The sequence below is a fragment of the Saccopteryx bilineata genome, chromosome 9 (genome assembly GCF_036850765.1).
Source record: "Saccopteryx bilineata isolate mSacBil1 chromosome 9, mSacBil1_pri_phased_curated, whole genome shotgun sequence".
NCBI classification, from domain to species: Eukaryota; Metazoa; Chordata; class Mammalia; order Chiroptera; family Emballonuridae; genus Saccopteryx; species Saccopteryx bilineata.
In genome coordinates this window covers 26137524-26156544 of record NC_089498.1, presented here as the reverse complement: position 1 = coordinate 26156544, position 19021 = coordinate 26137524, and the positions used below count along the sequence as shown (strand labels likewise).

Here is a 19021-nt window from a genome sequence, read left to right as displayed (position 1 = left end):
AATGCCTCAGATGGGCAGAACATCACCCCCTGGTGGGCATGGTGAGTGGGTCCCAGTAGGGCGCATACAAGAGTCTAACTTCCTTCCTGCTTCTAACTTTGGAAAAATAAAAATATAAAAAAAAAATATTTTTATTGATTGATGAGAGAGAAACATCGATTTGTTGTTCCACATATTCATGCATTCTTAGGTCGATTCTTGTAAGTGCCCTGACTAGGGCTCAAACCCACAACCGTGGCATATTGAGATGATGCCCTAAGCAACAGCAGTAGAAGAACACTGATAGACTTTCCCTCTCAACGGGAATTAAGTCTACAAGGCTCTGTGATTGATATTCAGCAGGCAGAAGGAATTTAAAGCACCTCAGCTGTGGATTTACCAGTAAGTTTTCCATCCACTGAATAGTCAACTCTGTATGACTTTTGCAGATTAAATTAGTAAACAAAAATATAAGTATTCTATTAAACTTGAAGGTCATGGGTCTCTCTTCCAATATGATATGCAATTTCATTTTTCCCCCAGCTATTTTCAACCACAAGCTTACAGACAGAAAATGCATAGAAGGTCCCTTAGGTGACTAAGTTCTTTGTCCTGGGCTCATCTAGTATAACGCAAATTCCACCCTGGGCATCAAAGCTCATTTTCACATTACTTCCAGGAAACAAAAATGAGTCTCAAAGAGCCAACTCTGGCTTGATTTGTAGAAGATAATGATGAAGACCTGAAAACTAAAAATGAAGAATGGAGGTTGGATACTTTTAGATACATTTTCTAAGAGCAGACTCTGAAAAAGATGGTTGAATAGAGTTATATAATTCCTGCCAGTGTGAGATTAGACCGAAATAAATCAGCTGTCCCAGACTTGTCATCCGGTGCTTCCTCTAAGAGGACACATTGGAGTGCAAATCCTTGCGCTGGGTTTTGTGTCCCACGGCCACTTGCCTCCCTCCTGCCCACCACATGTCTCCTGCCATCTTTCTCCAAGTGGCAATGTGCCTGTGTACATGGCCTGACTCCTGTTATTCCATTTTAGGCTTCCCACTGGTCCAGGACAGCGCTTCTCAAACTACCTGTGGGATGAACATTTTCTTTTCCCAGCTACTGCAGATTGATACTTTTGACAAAATGCAATCAAAATGAATTGCTAAAAAAATGAAAGATGACATATAAAATACAAGCCCACTGGCCATGTGCTTAGACGGTGCAGCAATACCGTATGGCTACAGCGGATTTTAAGAGCTTCATCTCAATTGTTACACCCATCTTGGTAACAAGTGTTGCACTGAACCAGTTCTACTGCAGGGACCACACTGAGTGGCATGCTCAGAGGACTGCTGGGTCCGGTGCACGGCAGGATTGAGTCAGAGGCTCAGGAACTTCTTTTGTACATATGGAAGCCAACTGGAATTAAGAACAATGGACAGCTGGGACAAGTCCACTGTGTTGACACAGTTAAATGTACCTCTCTACCCAGCTAGCAGGTTATGAAGCCGGGCTACGTCTGTGGGGTAACCTTCAGAAAACTATTCTCAAGCCTCACTGGTGACAGACATCACTCACATGATGAGAAGACTTATTACCTGTCAGTGGGATTTATTAGTCAAATAACATAATAAGGGACCTGTTTAATTCATTTCACCGAACTCTACATAATAAACAGGATCGTTTTTTAAATCAGTCTATTGTTTTAAGTATATTGCTCTTTCCCATTTTTAGGTGGGATGAGAACTGAGCCCCTTTCGAAAGCTTGAAAAAGAGGGAAAGGAGAAGGAGGGATTACAGATGCTACATTTTTTCTTGTTCGTGATGCTAGGTAACTAAATACTAATTCTAGCACATGGCTCCCACTGCTCACAATTTTGGAGTCTGGAGGGGGGACATTGTTGGTGTCATGATACAATAATAATAACAATTTCATTGAACTGTTATTCATAACAGGTACTGTGTGGTTTACATGCATGGTGTCATTTAGTCTCACAACACTGCAATAATTATTCTCACCTACGTAAATATGAGAAAATGAGGCTCAAGGAGGATAAACCACCCAAGGCAGCACGCAGCTGGTGAGCTGACTCCAACACCCACTCTGCCTGCAGGGCCGGGGGCCCTTTACCTTTCTGCTCATGTTTACAATTAGCAGAGAAGGAGAAAAGGCCTGCTAACAGGTGGGCAGCAGGCTGGCACTCTGGGGGAGGCCTCGGAGGTGTGAGCAGCTGGCCAGCGCCCAGAGTGAGGCCTTGGTTTCTCCCATAGGACATAATCTCAGAACAAAATCAGTGTGTGACTACGATAAAATGGGACCCCCCCCAAAAAAAAAAATCAAAACTACTTTATAACCCTGTCTAAACACACAAAAGTAAGGCCGCTATGAAAACCACAGACATACTGAAGTTGTTCTCCTGGATAATAGGAATGTGGCAACTGGTTTACTGTTTAAGCTTTATTTCATTCCTCCATCTTTTAGATAAAATTTACAAAGATACCTACCTACTCACACAATCACCCGCACTTCCTGACAGTTTTTTAATCTAGAGCATTTCTCGACTTCCTTGAAACCACTCACAAATCAGCTAACACAACCCAAAATCCAATAATCAATCATCTCTTGCACCTTTGTACTGAGACACCCCATGGTTTCCCAGGGCGTGCGCTCTGATGCCATAAGCAGTAAACCCAACAGGTTTGATTACAGGAGCTATTACCACGGTGTGTGGGCGGGGAGCCCCGACAACGCCAAACAGAACCACCAAGTAGAACGGGACAAAGAAAGGAAGTGTTTGCATATCCGGCAATCAGAACAGAACTGTTTACCAGAAATCTCTCTCTCTCTTCCTTTTCCTTTCTTCTTCCCTCCTCTCTCCTTCTTCTTCTCCTTCCCGTCTCCCTCCTCCTCCTCCTCTTTTCTCCCTCCTTCCTGCACTCTCCTTTGCCCACTTCTCCCCCTCTTCTCACCCTCTCAAGCCTAAACCATGTATGTGAACACACAAAACACAGCAGGAAGAAAAAGATTTATATCCGCTGCTCATATATAATCTTCTGGTAGCACTCTTAAATTGCTACAGAAATATTGTGACAGCTTAGCCACCATCATTCTCTCATAAGACTATAATAAGCACCCAGGGAGTAAGATGTATAAGGAAAAAAGAAGCCTGCTGCATAGGGTAGGTTCTTTGCAAAGGTGCAAAAGGTAATTATACACAGGCCATTACTCAGGGAACAACCGAAATGTTCTGCCTGCTTCCTGATGTCTTCCAGTGCTCTGAACCCGTGCCAGAAATTCCTACGTCCACTAACTGTACCCACTAACCACGATTAAAGATCCAAACCATCAGATAGCTCTTGCCAAGAGGAAAGAAAATATGGAGGTCACTGGTGCTAATCACTTTAGTGGAAAGTGGGAGTTTAAGGGAGTGTCAGGATTACAATCTGAAAGGGTAGAAATATCCAACAGTGAAAAGGAAGAGGGGGAAATAAACAGTCTTCTCCTGGGTGAGGCCAAACCAGAGGCTTGCCTGCTCCACTGCCAGGGCCACAGAATCACGAGTGCCTGGTACATGAAAAATGCAGAAACAGCACGTATTCTGCAAGCCTGCACCTGCCAGGCCCTGCCCAGGAGAGCAAGAAGCTTGTTTACAGGCCCGAGTTTCACCTTTAGGCAAAAGCAGCAGCAGAAATGCTAAAATCATAGCGGAAACTTCCAACTTAACAATAAAGAATTTGTTTTAAATAGGAAAATATACCTAATGATACAATATAACGATACATAACAATATAAGTATTGTTCATTGGGTTTTGGATGGCATCTGAATGATTTTTGCTTTGATATCTATAAAAGTGACAAAGACTGAAAATATTGTGAGTCATGAGGGATTCTGTACTAGTGTTAATATGTTTTATGGTTTGGACTGATATAATAGCTTTAATATCTCAAAAATGATATAGGCTGACATAATATTTTCAAAGAATTCCAAATGACAATTTGCAAAACTATATATCATATTAAAAATGGAGCCTGATAATTCAAATACTTGCACAGTTCAGTTCTTCCTCAACACAATTTAATTTTTAATGATTTTATTTTATTGACTTTAGAGAGAAGAGAGAGAGAAGGGGTAGGGGAGCAAGAACCATCAACTCATAGTAGTTGTTTCTCATATGTACCTTGACCAGGCAAGCCCTGGGTTTTGAACTGGTGACCTAAGTGTAAGGTGGTCAGCAGTGGGGGAAGGTCACGTGAGGAACCCAGACCCGGGAAATTTGGCTAGGGCCACCCACACTCATGCGCGCCAAAAGAAACTTCCCAGGAGTCCTTGAGAAAAGAGTGACGTCCGTCAGCCAGTGAGATTTCACCACGTCATATCAACTCGACCACCCTAGACGAGACTCTTTAAATATTCCCCACGCTGATCACCCCATGCAACTTCCCTGGCCTCTGACCCCGGGACCAGAGAACATCATGGGGGAGGGTATGTGCTGTACTAAATAAAGCTTTTATTATTCCACACTTCGTGGCTATGCCCTTTCCTTCTTTCTCAGCAGGGAAAAATACCTTACATTTTGGTGCTGAAACCCGGGAGGAGTTGGAAGTCCGCAAGGACCACTCCTCTCCCCTTCCCCTCTGAGATAGAAACAAGACCTCTGACCTTCCACCCACTTCGGCACATGGTGCGGTAAGTCCTCTGCCTGCAGCCTCCCCTCAGTTCTTTCCTCCGAGACTCCCTGTCTGAAACCGCAGCTGCATCAGGGACCTCTTTTCCGTTCCATTCCGAGTGCGTGTGTGCCCGTGGAGACATCCCGAACACATCCACTTTACCTATACGTCCAGTGGCTAGAGCTTGAGTTGTGGGACGCCAATACTCAACTCTGACCACTCCAAGAACTGAGGATGGCCATGGGGACACAGGAATCTAAACCTAATCCAAAACGAACCAGGTAGCCTCCTGAAGGGACTTTCGGTTTTAACATCCTCACCAATTTAACTATCACCAAAAGAACTGGAAACTGATTGGAGATCCCTTACATTCAGGGCTTCTAGTTATTTGCGCTCCTGTCCTAATCTCTGTGCCACCTGTTCCACGCGCAGGCCCTTTTTTTGGCCAGAGAAATCTCACCTAAACCCTCCACTCCTGATCTTTCCTCCTTCACCTGAACCCCAACTCTATCCCCCTCCTGCCTGACCCCCAAGGGTGCCCCTCTCTTGGGACCCCTCTCTGATCCCTCTGCAGACCTCTTCCACTTGGGTCTCTTCCCTCCAAGAGCCCCCTGACCTCCCTTCGCAGGATCCTGTTTCTCATTCACCTGCAAATACCAGTCTCTCTTTCTCCTCCCCTGCTGGCCAGGGCTCCCTCCCTTTTCCACTGTGTTCTTAAGCCCGTCCTCTGTCAGGCCATTCTCAGCCTGCCATTAGCCCTTACACCTCAAGGCCCAACCCCAATTTTCTTGCAGGAAGTTCTGGCCCTGTCCTGCATCTGGCTCTGGTGTTTCTGGCCAGATCTGGGTACCGGGCTCCCCGGGAGACCCCATCCTCTTATTCTCAACCTCCAAGTCCCTATTCAAGGCCTGTGAACATGGTATTTAAAGTTTTTAATGGCCACAGCTAATAGGAACAGGCCAAGGCTGTTTGCCAGACCTGCATGCAGCAGAAGCTAACTCTCCAAACCTAGACTCTTGTGGCAGCCCTGAGGCCAGCAGAGCAACAGGGGTAAGGCATAGAAAGTGCCTGACCCAAATCCAGGCCACAAAAAGGAACCCCATCACTGGTCCCGGAAGGGCCCCTGCCCGCGGCTGCCCACTGAGCCCTGCCCTGACTGCAAGCAGCCTGGTCACTGGCGGAATGATTGCCCCTTTGGGCAACAGGCTTTCCTCAGCACCTCTAGTGGAGGACAAGCCACCCAAATGGAAGGCCAAGCCAGCCAGGCAGGCCCATCATTCGAACTCCTAGGACACAGCCTGGACTCGGAGAACCCAGGGTAATGCTGCAGGAACGGGTAAGTCCATCTCATTTCTTGTGGACTCGGGGGCTACCTTCTCTGTTTTGCCATCACACTCTGGACCTCTAGTTCCCTCACAGGTCTCGGTTATGGGAGTGAATGGCACCCCTTCTTATCCCCTTCACACACCACCTCTGACATGCAGTTTTTCCCCTTCATATGCCACTCCTGGCATACAGTTTTGCCTCAAGTTTGCTACCCATCTCCAGCTCACCAAAAGGCTGGACCCTGAAGATCCCTCTATTACTCCTCTTTTTTTAAAAAAAAAAAAAATCCTTACAGGACCACATCTGTGAAGTTTTTCCAGTCATGGTCTAACAGATGTTCCTCCCGACTCCCCTCAAAGCCACCACCTTCCAATCTCCCCTCCCCACAACGCCCCTAATCAGCAGGAAGTAGCCAGACGAATAAGCGGCGCCCCTTATTAACACAAAAGATCTAAATGTAAGGTGGTCAGCAATGGAGGAAGGTCACGTGAGGAACCCAGACCCGGGAACTTTGGCTAGAGTTGCCCACACGCATGCGCACCAAAAGAAACTTCCCAGGAGTCCTTGGGAAAAGAGCGACCGTCCATCAGCCAGTGAGATTTCACCACGTCATATCAACTCGACCACCCTAGACGAGACCCTTTAAATATTCCCCACATGGATCACCCCATGCTACTTCCCTGGCCTCTGTCCCTGGGACCAGGGAACATCATCGGGTGGAAGCGCTGTACTAAATAAAGCGTTTATTATTCCACACTTTGTGGCTATGCCCCTTCCTTCTTCCTCGGCAGGGAAAGATACCTTACACTCAGCATTCCAAGTTGACACTTTATCCAATTCACCACCACAGATCAGGCCTACAATTTAATTTTTATTCCATTGTAAAAGATAAAACTTTGAATTTTTAAAACATAAAAAAAAAAAAATTAGTAATTTATATCTCCAGTAGCTAAGAAGAATCAACAACCTTCTTTAATGGAAAGATTTAGTGTAATATGATACTAATCTACCAGTAAGTGATTCTCTATAAAGACTCATTATAATACATTCTGATAACTAATTTAATTATTGAAAATTGTACATGTGAAACATGGGTGGAAAGTCTTCCCTAGGAAAACAAACTGACCACCCACGCAACTACTATTTAAATAGTCTATTTCAAACACAACATTGAAACCAGAAAACAATAATATATTTATCTGAAGTACAGCAATGTTTTTTATACTGACAGTCATATTTAGTCTAGGTTCCTTACTATTAGCTATGAAAACAACCTCACCAAGTCATATGATGTCACAATAGATTAAACTGTATATGGATTTAAACATTAATGCAGAGATTTTTTTAAAAATCATTCAGGGTAGTCTTTAAAAACTTATGCCTAGTAATTTATTAAATATACATGCCTGTAAAGTATTTAGGAGTGAACTAGCTTCATGGGGCTCACCACAGCAACATTGTTGTGAAGTAGTTTCATTAAAATGTCGAAAACTATGCTATGAATATCACCACTTCTGAGAACGTCAAACAAATCACAATAAACTACATATTAATGGCAGGCTTACATTTTTAGGCTCTCATATTAGGAAACCTACTAATTATTAATATGACACTGAGTTACTGCCTTTGTGAAGCCTACAAATCTACCACATTTTGAGTATTACATTAAAAAGTCACAGCATAGTACCTCTCAAAAAGTATAATTAATATTGAACTTTAAGCTTCCACATTTAAGCTGCAGTGATAGATGAACAACAACAAAAAAGGTAGATAAAGACTATACTTTTGTGTATTCATTTGTATATCTGTTTTCCTTGTACTTAGTTTCTGACTATATTTTAACTTTTATTCCCTATCCCAGTCATAGTTAATATAGAGCAGTAGTACAATGGCATCTTTAAATTGTTTTTAAAGATCATTTATTAAGTTGATATAGAAATTTACCCCAATGTGACCTCTAGTTGCTTGGTTTAAATGTTATTTCATATATATGAAAATGTGATGGAGATCCCCTGTCAAAAACTGTGTAATTTTAATGAAGAGACAAAAATATTCCTCATCCAAAGCACTGACCTAAATTAGACATTAATTTTCCAGACACTCATATAGTCTCCTTAATTATATTGCTTCGAATCACTAAAATCACTGCATTGCGTATAAGTAGAGAAAATTCCTTTTGGTGCCTAAATGAGAAACTTTTCATGAATCCTTTCGGCCTCCCAAAATACTCCCAACTCTGTACAATACATCAGCAAGTACAGTTACGTTGACTTAGTATTTAGGTATTATAACACTAATATAGAGATACACCTATATCTCCAAGAAAAATCTCCTTTTTCTCTCACAGACCAGGAAAATGAATTGCTGTGTTAGAGAAATCCTACACTTCCACTGAAGACACACAGTGAGTAAACTCTTCCATTTCAAAATCTTTCGTATTTTTCCCCAGACACATTTTCTTAGCATATGTTGATTTATTTGGAGTGGCAAGAGGGTCATAGAAGGAAATTTCTATTCCTCTGTATCATTTTGATTAATAAGAACTGCTAGTGTGGAGCCATATTTAAAAGAAAATTTCAATCAAGTTCCTCTAAGGAAGAGTACTGGTAATCTTATTAACACAAGTATCCATTTATTAAACAAATATTAATTTTTTGGTTATGCATAAAATTTTATGGAGAAGAGACAGAGGGATAATGAAATCTTCCAAATGCATGTGTCTTGCCCATGGAAATACTCTTATTACCTGCTGTGATGTCACTGGGTAATTTTCCTGGCTGGTAGACATTCAGCTGAAGTTTTCCATCATTAAGAAAGAGGAGGAGACCCCCCGAAACCAGCTGAAGTTCACTGAATAGCAGAAGTGCTGCAGTATTCCAGGTTCGAAATTGAAAAGTAGCAGACATCTCTTCTTCCCCAGCAGAGCCTGGCAGTGCTAAGTAACTCCTGGGGCTGAGAAAAGTCACAGGCACAGACTGTGGTTGCGAACAAGAAAACGACACGTTCCCCTGAGAATAAAGTCGAAGAAAAGGCTTTAAGAATGAGTCATACCACTTTAGGAATAAAAGTTGAAATTCTCACAAAGGCTATCTATCAATCTCAAATTATCCTCGATTTAAAACAATAAATCGCTATCAACATGAAATTTCAAATTCTTGCCATACACCATAAAGGCTCTTCAAACCCAGCGACGATGATTAGGTAAGTCTTTCGCTGGTGTTTCTAGGTGAAATCCTTTTCTCCCCATCTCTCAACTTTCACAAAGGCATCTAACTCAATGTAATTTAATTCAATAAAACTGGATTTAAGTCAACTCTCGTTTTTATCTTTTACTTGGCTTTCCCTTTTCATTCATTTCACCTTTTTGCTGCCTCTGGCTTCTAATCCATCCCATAACACAATCAATATTAATGAGTTACTGTATCCCCTCCATATTTTTCTCTGTTCCCATTGAAACATATATACATATATGTATATGGTTTCAGTTATATGTTCAATTATATGTATATACACACACTTAAATATATGTTGATGAATACATACTGGGCATTGACTTACAAAAATAGAAGCCATTTACTGTACCATAATTTTATCATTAAAATATACCCTGGGGAAATCCTTTTGAGTTATCTGACATAAGCCTAATTCCTTCTTTCTATTGATTGCATAACATTTTACTAAGGGACTGTTCCAAATTCTGCCCAGTTGTCTTCCTGTTAGTGTACATGAGCTCTGTGGCCAGGTTTTGTCTCTCCCCAACAACACTGTCGTAAACAACTGTGTGAAGAAGGTTCTAGATACAGAACTGTGGGTACCTACATGTTTTAAATAGATATTTCCAGATTCTTTTTCAAAAAGAAAAAAGTTTAAATACTCCATCTGTCCACTAGTAATAAATAAGGATATCCTTTCTCCCACATCCTTGGCAGGAATAAGTATTCGAGACCTTTTAATTTGTACAAATTTGATGACAAAAATGTCAAAGTAATATATCATTCTTTTTATCTTTTATTTCCCAGACTAATAATGAATCTGAGCATTTTTTGATAAATTCACAGCTCTTTGGACTTGCTTTCCTCAGAATGGTCTGTATATGCTTTGCCGATTTTTCAATTTTTCTTTTCTTTTCTTTTTCTTTTTTTTTTTTTTTTTAGTTTTTTTTTGTTTTTTCTTCCCTGAAGCTGGAAACGGGGAGAGACAGTCAGACAGACTCCCGCATGCGCCCGACCGGGATCCACCCGGCACGCCCACCAGGGGGCGATGCTCTGCCCCTCCGGGGCGTCGCTCTGCTGAGACCAGAGCCACCCCAGCGCCCGGGGCAGAGGCCAAGAAGCCATCCCCAAAACCCGGGCCATTCCCGCTCCAATGGAGCCTTGGCTGCGGGAGGGGAAGAGAGAGACAGAGAGGAAGGAGGGGGGTGGGGGTGGAGAAGCAAATGGGCGCTTCTCCTATGTGCCCTGGCCGGGAATCGAACCCGGGTCCCCCGCACGCCAGGCCTACGCTCTACCGCTGAGCCAAACGGCCAGGGCCTTCTTTTCTTTTTTGTAGGTTTTACATTGGACACTACAATGTACAACATACTATTTACATTCCTTATTTGTTTTGTTTTTGTTTTTACTATTTTTGTCTTTTTCTTATCATTATGCCCTTGTCATCAAAGTTATATGTATTATTTCTCATCTAATAGTTTTAAAATAGATCTTCAGCATAGACTATATTACATAAATTTTTATTAAAATACTTGTTTATGAAAATTATTTTGCTATTTGAGTAAAATATATATATTTGTAGATTAAAAAGAACCTTTAAGGTCCGAATTATTGAGAAAGAATCAAGCAAATAGATGTTTTTATTTTTTCCTGAAAATAATCTTTAGTAAAATTTCCAAATACAAATTTGAAAAGTCAATAAAATTAACTTTATTTAGAAGAACACACATTGGAATTAAACCATTTGGTCTTGGTTAAACAAAAGTTTTTGGTTATGTTGTGATTCTGTTAAAAGTGAATTAGCTTTCACTGTGGATAAGTATCTTGTCCCAATGAATGAAGTCACAAAAGCTGAAGAGTAAACTACACAGACCCATAATGTAAAGGAAGTTACAAGACCAGCAAACCCAGTAAAACTGGAAACCTTCTCCAGCTGCAGCTGGGTCTCCGGCTTCACTTGGACAGCTTCCTGCTACCCAGCAAGCAGCAAATCCTCTCGCCAGTGAAGAGTGGGTGTTAGCTGCAAGAGCAGTTCCTGGAAACTCATTTTGTCAATTAAACATATCTATCCAGAATATTTTATTTTCCTTTTAAATAATTTTCTCAATGTATAAAAAACAACTTCTTAAATTTCACTGGATGTTTCATTCATATAAACACTATCAATTCACACAGAGAATTAGGAATAAAAGATTCTTCAGCAATAAATATTCCTATGATGTGCTTTAGGATTTGCAGATATAACATGAGCTTAAATTTACATATTGAATTTTAAGCAGTTAAAGAAATACAACCAAATGGATATGTGTGTACGCTTTTCGGTTGGTCATTCAGCTACTTCAACCAGAAACCATGTTGCACAGAATCCCCTCCCTTGTCTGGTTCTGGTTACAAGTTAGCTGCAAGGGGAGACTGCATGATATTTGAGTTAGAAGTGAAACACTGGCCATTTCCCCCCCAAAGCGTTTGTGTGTGTGATCATGCACAGTGAAGGATGATCACAGTAGCTGGTTCCAGCGGGTCCTGGCTCTGCCTCACAAGTCTTCCTCCCAACAGCTGGCCTCCACTCTCCAGCTTCTCTGACTATTATTAAGCTCCCAGTCCTAAACCAGATCCCTTGTTCATTAAACTCATCACCGTGCTGCTTTCCCAGCTGAACCCGGCCCAATCGTTGTCCTTCCATTCTGCCGTATTGCCATGGAACTAGAATATAATATAATGCAGCCTGACCAACACTACTATTGGGACAGATTGGCAGATGCAATGTTGTAACAGCCTATTAGTTTCTCGTATTTATTATGAACGACCATGGCAGAATACAAGTTTTTCAAATGCCTCTCTAATATACATGGATATTATCTAATTCCAGAAACTCGGTATGCTTGTTTAGAGAGTTTGTTAGGGAATGTCTTGTTAAAGAAATTACAGAGGAAAAGAAATGAGTCTCCTGGGAGTAATACTGTCACAACAAAATTATCAACTGCAAAAAAAAAAACCCCCTGCTTTATTTCATATAAAATAAAATAAAATAATCATGCGTTATGAATGATAATTCCTTCAAATAGAATTAATCCCTTATATGCATATTGTCAAGCAGAGAAAAGCTTAAAAAAAGAGTCAATTCTAACACATCATAATAAACAGAAACCAAAATGAAGAAATTTTATCACATAAAAAACCCACATAGTTTTTACTCCTTCCTTCACATGAAGACTTTCTTACCATAACAATGAGCTGTGGTTTTCGTCGTTTGGCCAAATCAATGATATCCACTCCATTATAATAGAGATTTTCTAAACACCCATGAAAATTTTTATGAGGGAATGTCACTGATTTTCCAGGTGCTGGAATCCCTCCAAAGCTGATCTTAGAAAGAAAAATGGCATCAATAATATTGTTTAGTGGTTTTCTGATAAGCTGCTTAAATAATTATGATTAGCAACTACAGCTCTAATCATCATCATCCTATACTGTCATATTATTAATTTCAACTGGAGATAATTTTAAAAGTTAAGATCCAGATTTAAAGCATTTTTATACAAATTTGTATGCATTCAGTTTCCATTTACATTAGAGTTTAATAAGTCTTTCAAGTTGCTAATCATCCCAGATTTGCTATTTATTTGTTGATGAATAAAAGCACATCTTTCTATCCATGGTAAACCTTGATCAACTGTTTAATAATGTAACTGATTAAAATCACAGTTTGTTTAATACACATTTCTGGCACACACTGATATTTATGCATTTGACTTCATTATTAATGAATTAATTTATCTATTCATTGCTATATCCTCCCAATAAATCTACATTGTTCAGGAGTGCCCTAGAACACTAAAAATCATGCAACCCAATTTATATGTACTTGTGGCAATGAGATCTTCTCTTGGAGACTTCTTACATGTAACATTCAGGCAAAAAAAGATGATTTCTCTCTATAATAATAAACTAACAGATTGTGAGAAAGATGAAGCCTCAGTAGAATAGGCCCAAACCTCGTCCTGTGAGTTAAGTCCCCCTAGGGCAAACGCTTCAGCAGGGCTCAGATTCACCCTGAAAGTGGGGTTCTCAGCAGCGTATTTTCTTTTGCTGGGCTAACCACAGAGACATCACAAAACCTGCGTCAACTGAAACATAACCATCACACCTCATAATCGAGATCCAGGTAAGTGAATTCTCCTTGGGCGTGGAAACGGTGCCGGTGCTCATCCACTGTGAAGTTGACTTGTCTGCCCAGGCGCTGGATGAGCACCGAATGCCAATGCTGGTCATCCAGCAGGCTGCCCAGGGTGAGATTGATCAGCGTGTGAGCCGAGGGCAGTTTAGCATCACCTTAGAAGAGAAAAATAATAAAAGCACCATTATTCCCAGTCTAAAAAAAAAAAGTCTCCCTTTCATGAGCCAGCATCTTTCACAATAATGACAATCTCCTTCCATGCAGGCCAGCCAAAACACCATGTGGATTTACCTAAAGCTTGAATAGAATATCCTCTCAACTCGGCTGTAATTTCTTCCACTGTTAAGTCTTTTGATTAGTGTTACCCATCACATGCTCATTTTCAATACAAATTTTATCCTCGCTACAACCTCATTATTTTTACTACCTAAATATTTTTCAATGACCCATCTCTTTCTTCACAATGTTAAAAAGCTATGTAGGTCTACTGGCACTATGTAAAAAAAAAACACTGAATGAGGGTTTTATACAGTTTGCAAAATATGAACCATTTTAAATGAAAGTACAATATTGGTCCGTATATATGCATACACATAAACACGCACATGTGCACGCGCGCACACACACACACACACACATGCCCTGAATCTGGAAATAAAGTGCCTTATAATTGTTATATGGTATAAAAGTATAAAGTTACTGAAGTGGTATCTAAATGACCAGATTTTCAAGCATTTCACCCAGTGGTTTTACCTGAATTAATAAGTAAGAAGAGTTTTCCTCTTCTCAATTCCAGGGTGATGTGATCTCCAGTCTGCCCCTCCCTGTGCAGAAGAATCCCATCACTCTGCATGGTTTTAAATTTCAAAGAAATAATATCCTTTACTGGGCTCAGGGATTTTTGATCCAATCTGTAGAGGAGAGAACTACTTCCATCGAGATCAACCACTTCTGATCCTAGACACAAAGATATCAAAAGTTGTTCTAGGGTAAATATGCTTTTCGTTAAGTACTTTAAATGTCTATGTACAGAGAAAGCATCATACATGTACACACACGTGCACAGCTCGGCTCTGAGCCAGTCAGAATAACGAAACCACCACATGTCTAGTTTCCTCTTGATACTTGGAATCGATTTCATTCTAGTCTTTACTAACCTACTTACAAAATTCATTTTTAAATGAATTTCTGATTTTCTCTTATATTATTAAAGGCTGTTCTTTCTCATTACATAAAAAATCAGAAAAATGGTTATAATCAATATCCATAAAACCACTTTGCATACTCTACAATCAATACTTTTTAATGGTGTTCTTGAAATGGTGAAGTTAAATAGTTTTTAGCTCCTGAAAAGGGGGTTTTGATAGCTCAGAATTCTTTCCCATGTGCCACCTGTGAAGGAGTTCCACATAGAAATACACACACATACATCAGACTCATCAGATGCCACTTCAAATAAGTATCAAACTGACCTTTGCATTTTCTCTTACTTTATTATGTTGCTGGCTAAGTAACAGTATTTAAGAGCAATGCTACTGTCTGTCTTTTCAAGGGTGTCGTTAAAAAGACATTCACTTAATGATATTATAAGGGCTGCTCTGCTGCATTTGTGTCATAACTGTGACATTGACATGTTTTTTCAGCTTTCTGACAGTGTCTTATCTACTCATTGTCAAGATCACTTTTATTCAGCTCATCTAAAAAAAAGATGTCATGTTATACCAGGAGCATAACAGTTCATCTGTCAAAATCAGTGGCACCCTGAACAAGAAACACGAAAAACAATACTCAAAAAGCCCAGCAGTAGTTTCTATGTTTCACAAGTCAAAGACTGTTTTTTAAAAAAAGGCAATTACCTTTAAGAATGCATTTATGTAATAAATGAAGATGTTAAGAAAATGCAATAATATATGAAGTTATTTTTCAACTGGCTAACTGACGTCTCCCAGTCAAAGAAATGACATTAAAGTTTACTCATCTTGTTTCATTTGACAAAATTATTACAATTACTTGTATACCCAAATATGCATTTCATTCAGATTATCCGTAGCCCCCCCCAAATTTTTCAACTAGTTTATATAGCTATCTTCTGAAATTTCAGATGTTTGATTTCCCCCACATCTTGCTAATGTGCTTATAAAGAATTCACCAAGTGCAAATGAATAAACATTGCATTCTGCACTAAGAATATGTTAACTGAACAATCATTCCTTGTTATAAAGCTGAATAAATGGGCATGGTTAAAACATAACTCTGTGTCAAATACAAATAACGTGTTCTATGATTATTAGATTACAATAAATTAAGAAAAATTCCAATAAAACAGACTCTAAATGCGGACACATTTGGAGCAATGCAGTTTATCTCTGAGTTAATGTATCGCTTAAAGGCAAGCATCGTAATAATGATTTTATTTTAGATAAAGTCTATTTTTGGAATCAGCTACCAAGAGAAATTTTTTTTCTAGGAAAGGTTCAGTCTGTGTTACTTTAGCCTACTATTTCTTTTATCTTCTCCACAACTGTTATTATTACACTATAATGTTCATATTAACCTTTCATGGCACCTAAAGCTTTTGTGGCTGAAACAGTTCCATCAGCCAAATGGGAGAGTGAAAACCGTATCTGACAACTGATGCCTAAAGCGATGGTATATTGTTTCACGTCTTCAACTGAAGCCATGTGCCATTTTCTCTCACTGTTATCTATTTTCTTCTTACTTTACAGTAATAACACTAATTAATTTGATGCATTCTTTAGTTCATCATATTTGAAGCATTGTGATGGGTGCTTAGAAAACGGGGTTGATCGACACAAATACAGCCACTGTCCTTATGGGGCTTATATTCCGTGAAGATGGACAATAATTACCAGCTGAACAAACAGCTCATAAATAATTACAGACTACAATAGGAACTCTGATCAAGGTTAAAAGAAGACTGAAGAGGGGAAGGGGATTGTGGAGTAGGTGAGAAAGGTGAAGGGGTTAAGTAAAGAAAGAAAAGCTCACAGACACAGACAGCAGTGTGGTCTGGGGGTGGGGGAGGCAGAAGAGGGTCGAGGGGGGATGAATGGAGATGGAAAGAGACACCTGGGTGGTGAATGTGTGGTACAGTGTATATACATATAGATCATGTATTACGGAATAGTACACCCGAAACCTATGTGATTTTACTAACCAATGACACCTCGACAAATCCAATTAAAAGGAAAGGAGACTGGGGACACTTTATTCAAGGTACCATATTTTTTGCTCCATAAGATGCACCTGACCATAAGACACACCTAGGGTTTTAAGGAGGAAAATAAGAAAAAAAAAATATTCTGACCAAATGGTGTGTTAAAATATTTAATAAAATACTGTATTTTTATCTCCATAAGATGTACGGGCATTTTCCCCTCCACTTTTGGGGGGGTGGGCCGGGGAAAGTGCGTTTTATGGAATGAAAAGTACAGTAGTTGGGGACACTCAGTTCTCAGGTGCAGAAACCTGGCTCTGAAGTGGAAGATAATAATCTCCTCCTCTCCATGATCTTCAAGTTCAAGCCCTGTCCTCATCAATAAGAATTCCTCTTACAACACGTCATTCCGAGAGGTCTGGACGTTCTCCCAGCACGTTCCCTCCCTCGCGGTGGTGAAAGGAAGCGCTGAGGTTGCTGGGAAACTACAGAAGGAGGAAGGAGGAGTGAGGGGGGCTGGCCCTCGAACACCGGGGCCAGAAAGCCAGAAAGCAGTGAAGTAGGGGAATCAACAAACTCGTGCACTCACATCACAGACTCACATGCAGGTGAAAATACCTACAGGGGGAAGAAAAATATTCAGATGATTCCTAACAGTATTACTTTAGATAGAAAACTCGCCTATAATGGTTCTAATGTGTCACTGTTATTAAAAGCTATTTATATAACATATCTAATATATGAAAAGCATATAATTTTAAGCAATAATCATAAAATGCTAAGTAATGACACATAATGTTAAGAATATAAAAATCTAAAGCTTCTGAAAAGATATAATCTTCTGAGAGAAAAACAAAGAAAGAGAGAGAGAGAGCATTTAAATTCAATGTATCATCGTCAGCATCTAGCACTCACTGCAAGCATGCTGGTGGGAGAGACAGGTTAGAGTCGCTCTGGAAATTGATCTTACCACTGTTAAGTAAAATTGGAGACACTAAAAAATAAATCAAAGGCAGAACTTCACATCCTTTCAACGTCATCCTAAGCATTTTCTAACAGGCCCCTGTCTAAAGATTATTTAAAATTAATAAATATCTGATTTTACTCTTTATTACTGATTAGGGCCAGAATCTGTGAAGTAACACGTTAATTTGTAGACAGATTTCCCAGTATAGATTCAAATGACTTCTGTCCAGTAGAAAATGCGTCCCCAAAGGTTTCTCTACTATCCAGATGGACATTAACCATTTGTGTACTTAACCTGGCCACAGCAACCCAACATTCTTTCTTGGAGTCCTATATGCACTCAGTCTCTTGAATTTCCTTTGGACTAGCTTTCCCATCCTTCTGATTCCTTCATTAATGAATCAAATACAACTTTGATATTTGAATAAGAATCATGTTTTTGCATTTTTAAAAAGTTTCCTTTAAAACTACTAACTTAAAATGTATACTTGGACTTGACATTATTGACTGGGACAGAAACATTTCAAGTCTTAGCCATCACTGGTAATGCTCAGGGTGAATTTATTTTCACTATTTCACAAAGATTTTCAGATTTTGAACTCTCAGTAGAGCACTGCCAATGCAAACCCATTCTTACAAAAAAAAGTTCAGATGGTTTATAACAATATTTTATTACATTAATTCTAACCTATAAGATATGAGTATATAGCATTAATAAAATTAATCCAACTCAATACTTGTTTGTTTAGAAACACTAAATTAAGTATCCAAAATAATATTAATATTTAAATTAACAGTCAATAACATTTATTCTTGTCTTTTGTCAAAGACTTTTGGGAAAAAAATCTTTTACACACAGTTGAATTATATAAATCGGAAAAGTAGAGGTATTAGAAAATTGATTATAAAAAAATTAGAAATCAGAAGTTAACAAGATGTGTAACAGTGAAAGATGTATAGTCCAAAGATGTAGAAAGAGACATGTCACCTGATTGAGAAAATTACTTTTCTAAATGTAAATTTGATCATTATTATGCTTATTAACTGAAGTTATATTTTTAATGGTTGGATTATATCAATATTAATAACCCAGCTCAGTCATATCCTGGTTCACCATGGGGAGGGCATGAACTCCGATTTTCCAGTATCAAGCTGCAAATTATTCTAGCACGGTCCTTTAGTCTCACCCTCTTGTGAGCCATTTTAAATAATGCATGCAGTATAACAGTTTAGCCTAGTAGTTAATGCAACTAGCCTGTGTGGATTTGAATCTTCCTTGTGACTGAGCTTTCTGTTTTTACTGTAAAAGGGACCGCAAACTTGGTCACATACAACACCACAGATTTGATATCTTACAGTTTTGGAAATTAGAAGCCCTAAAATCAAAGTGATGATTGGGGTAATTTTTTTTTTTTTTGAAGTCTCTGGAAGATAATCCCGTCCTTTCCCTTCTCCAGGTTCTAACCACCACCCGCATCCCTACGTTCATAACTCCTTCCTCCACGCACAAGAGC

The 19021-nt window shown here is 39.5% G+C and overlaps 1 protein-coding gene across 2 annotated transcripts in view; it reads right to left on the bottom strand.

Moving 5' to 3' along the window:
• CNTNAP4 (contactin associated protein family member 4) overlaps positions 1-19021 on the bottom strand; it is a 285330-nt gene that overhangs the window by 90714 nt on the left and 175595 nt on the right. The window contains exons 5-8 of one of the 2 annotated variants that reach the window (XM_066243208.1): positions 14117-14320; positions 13334-13518; positions 12409-12552; positions 8724-8985 (exon numbers count right to left, since the gene is read on the bottom strand). In XM_066243208.1, coding sequence (XP_066099305.1) covers positions 8724-8985; positions 12409-12552; positions 13334-13518; positions 14117-14320 — 795 coding nt within the window. Of the gene's footprint in view, positions 1-8723; positions 8986-12408; positions 12553-13333; positions 13519-14116; positions 14321-19021 lie in introns of those variants that run through there. The other variant, XM_066243210.1, reaches the window with a different exon arrangement.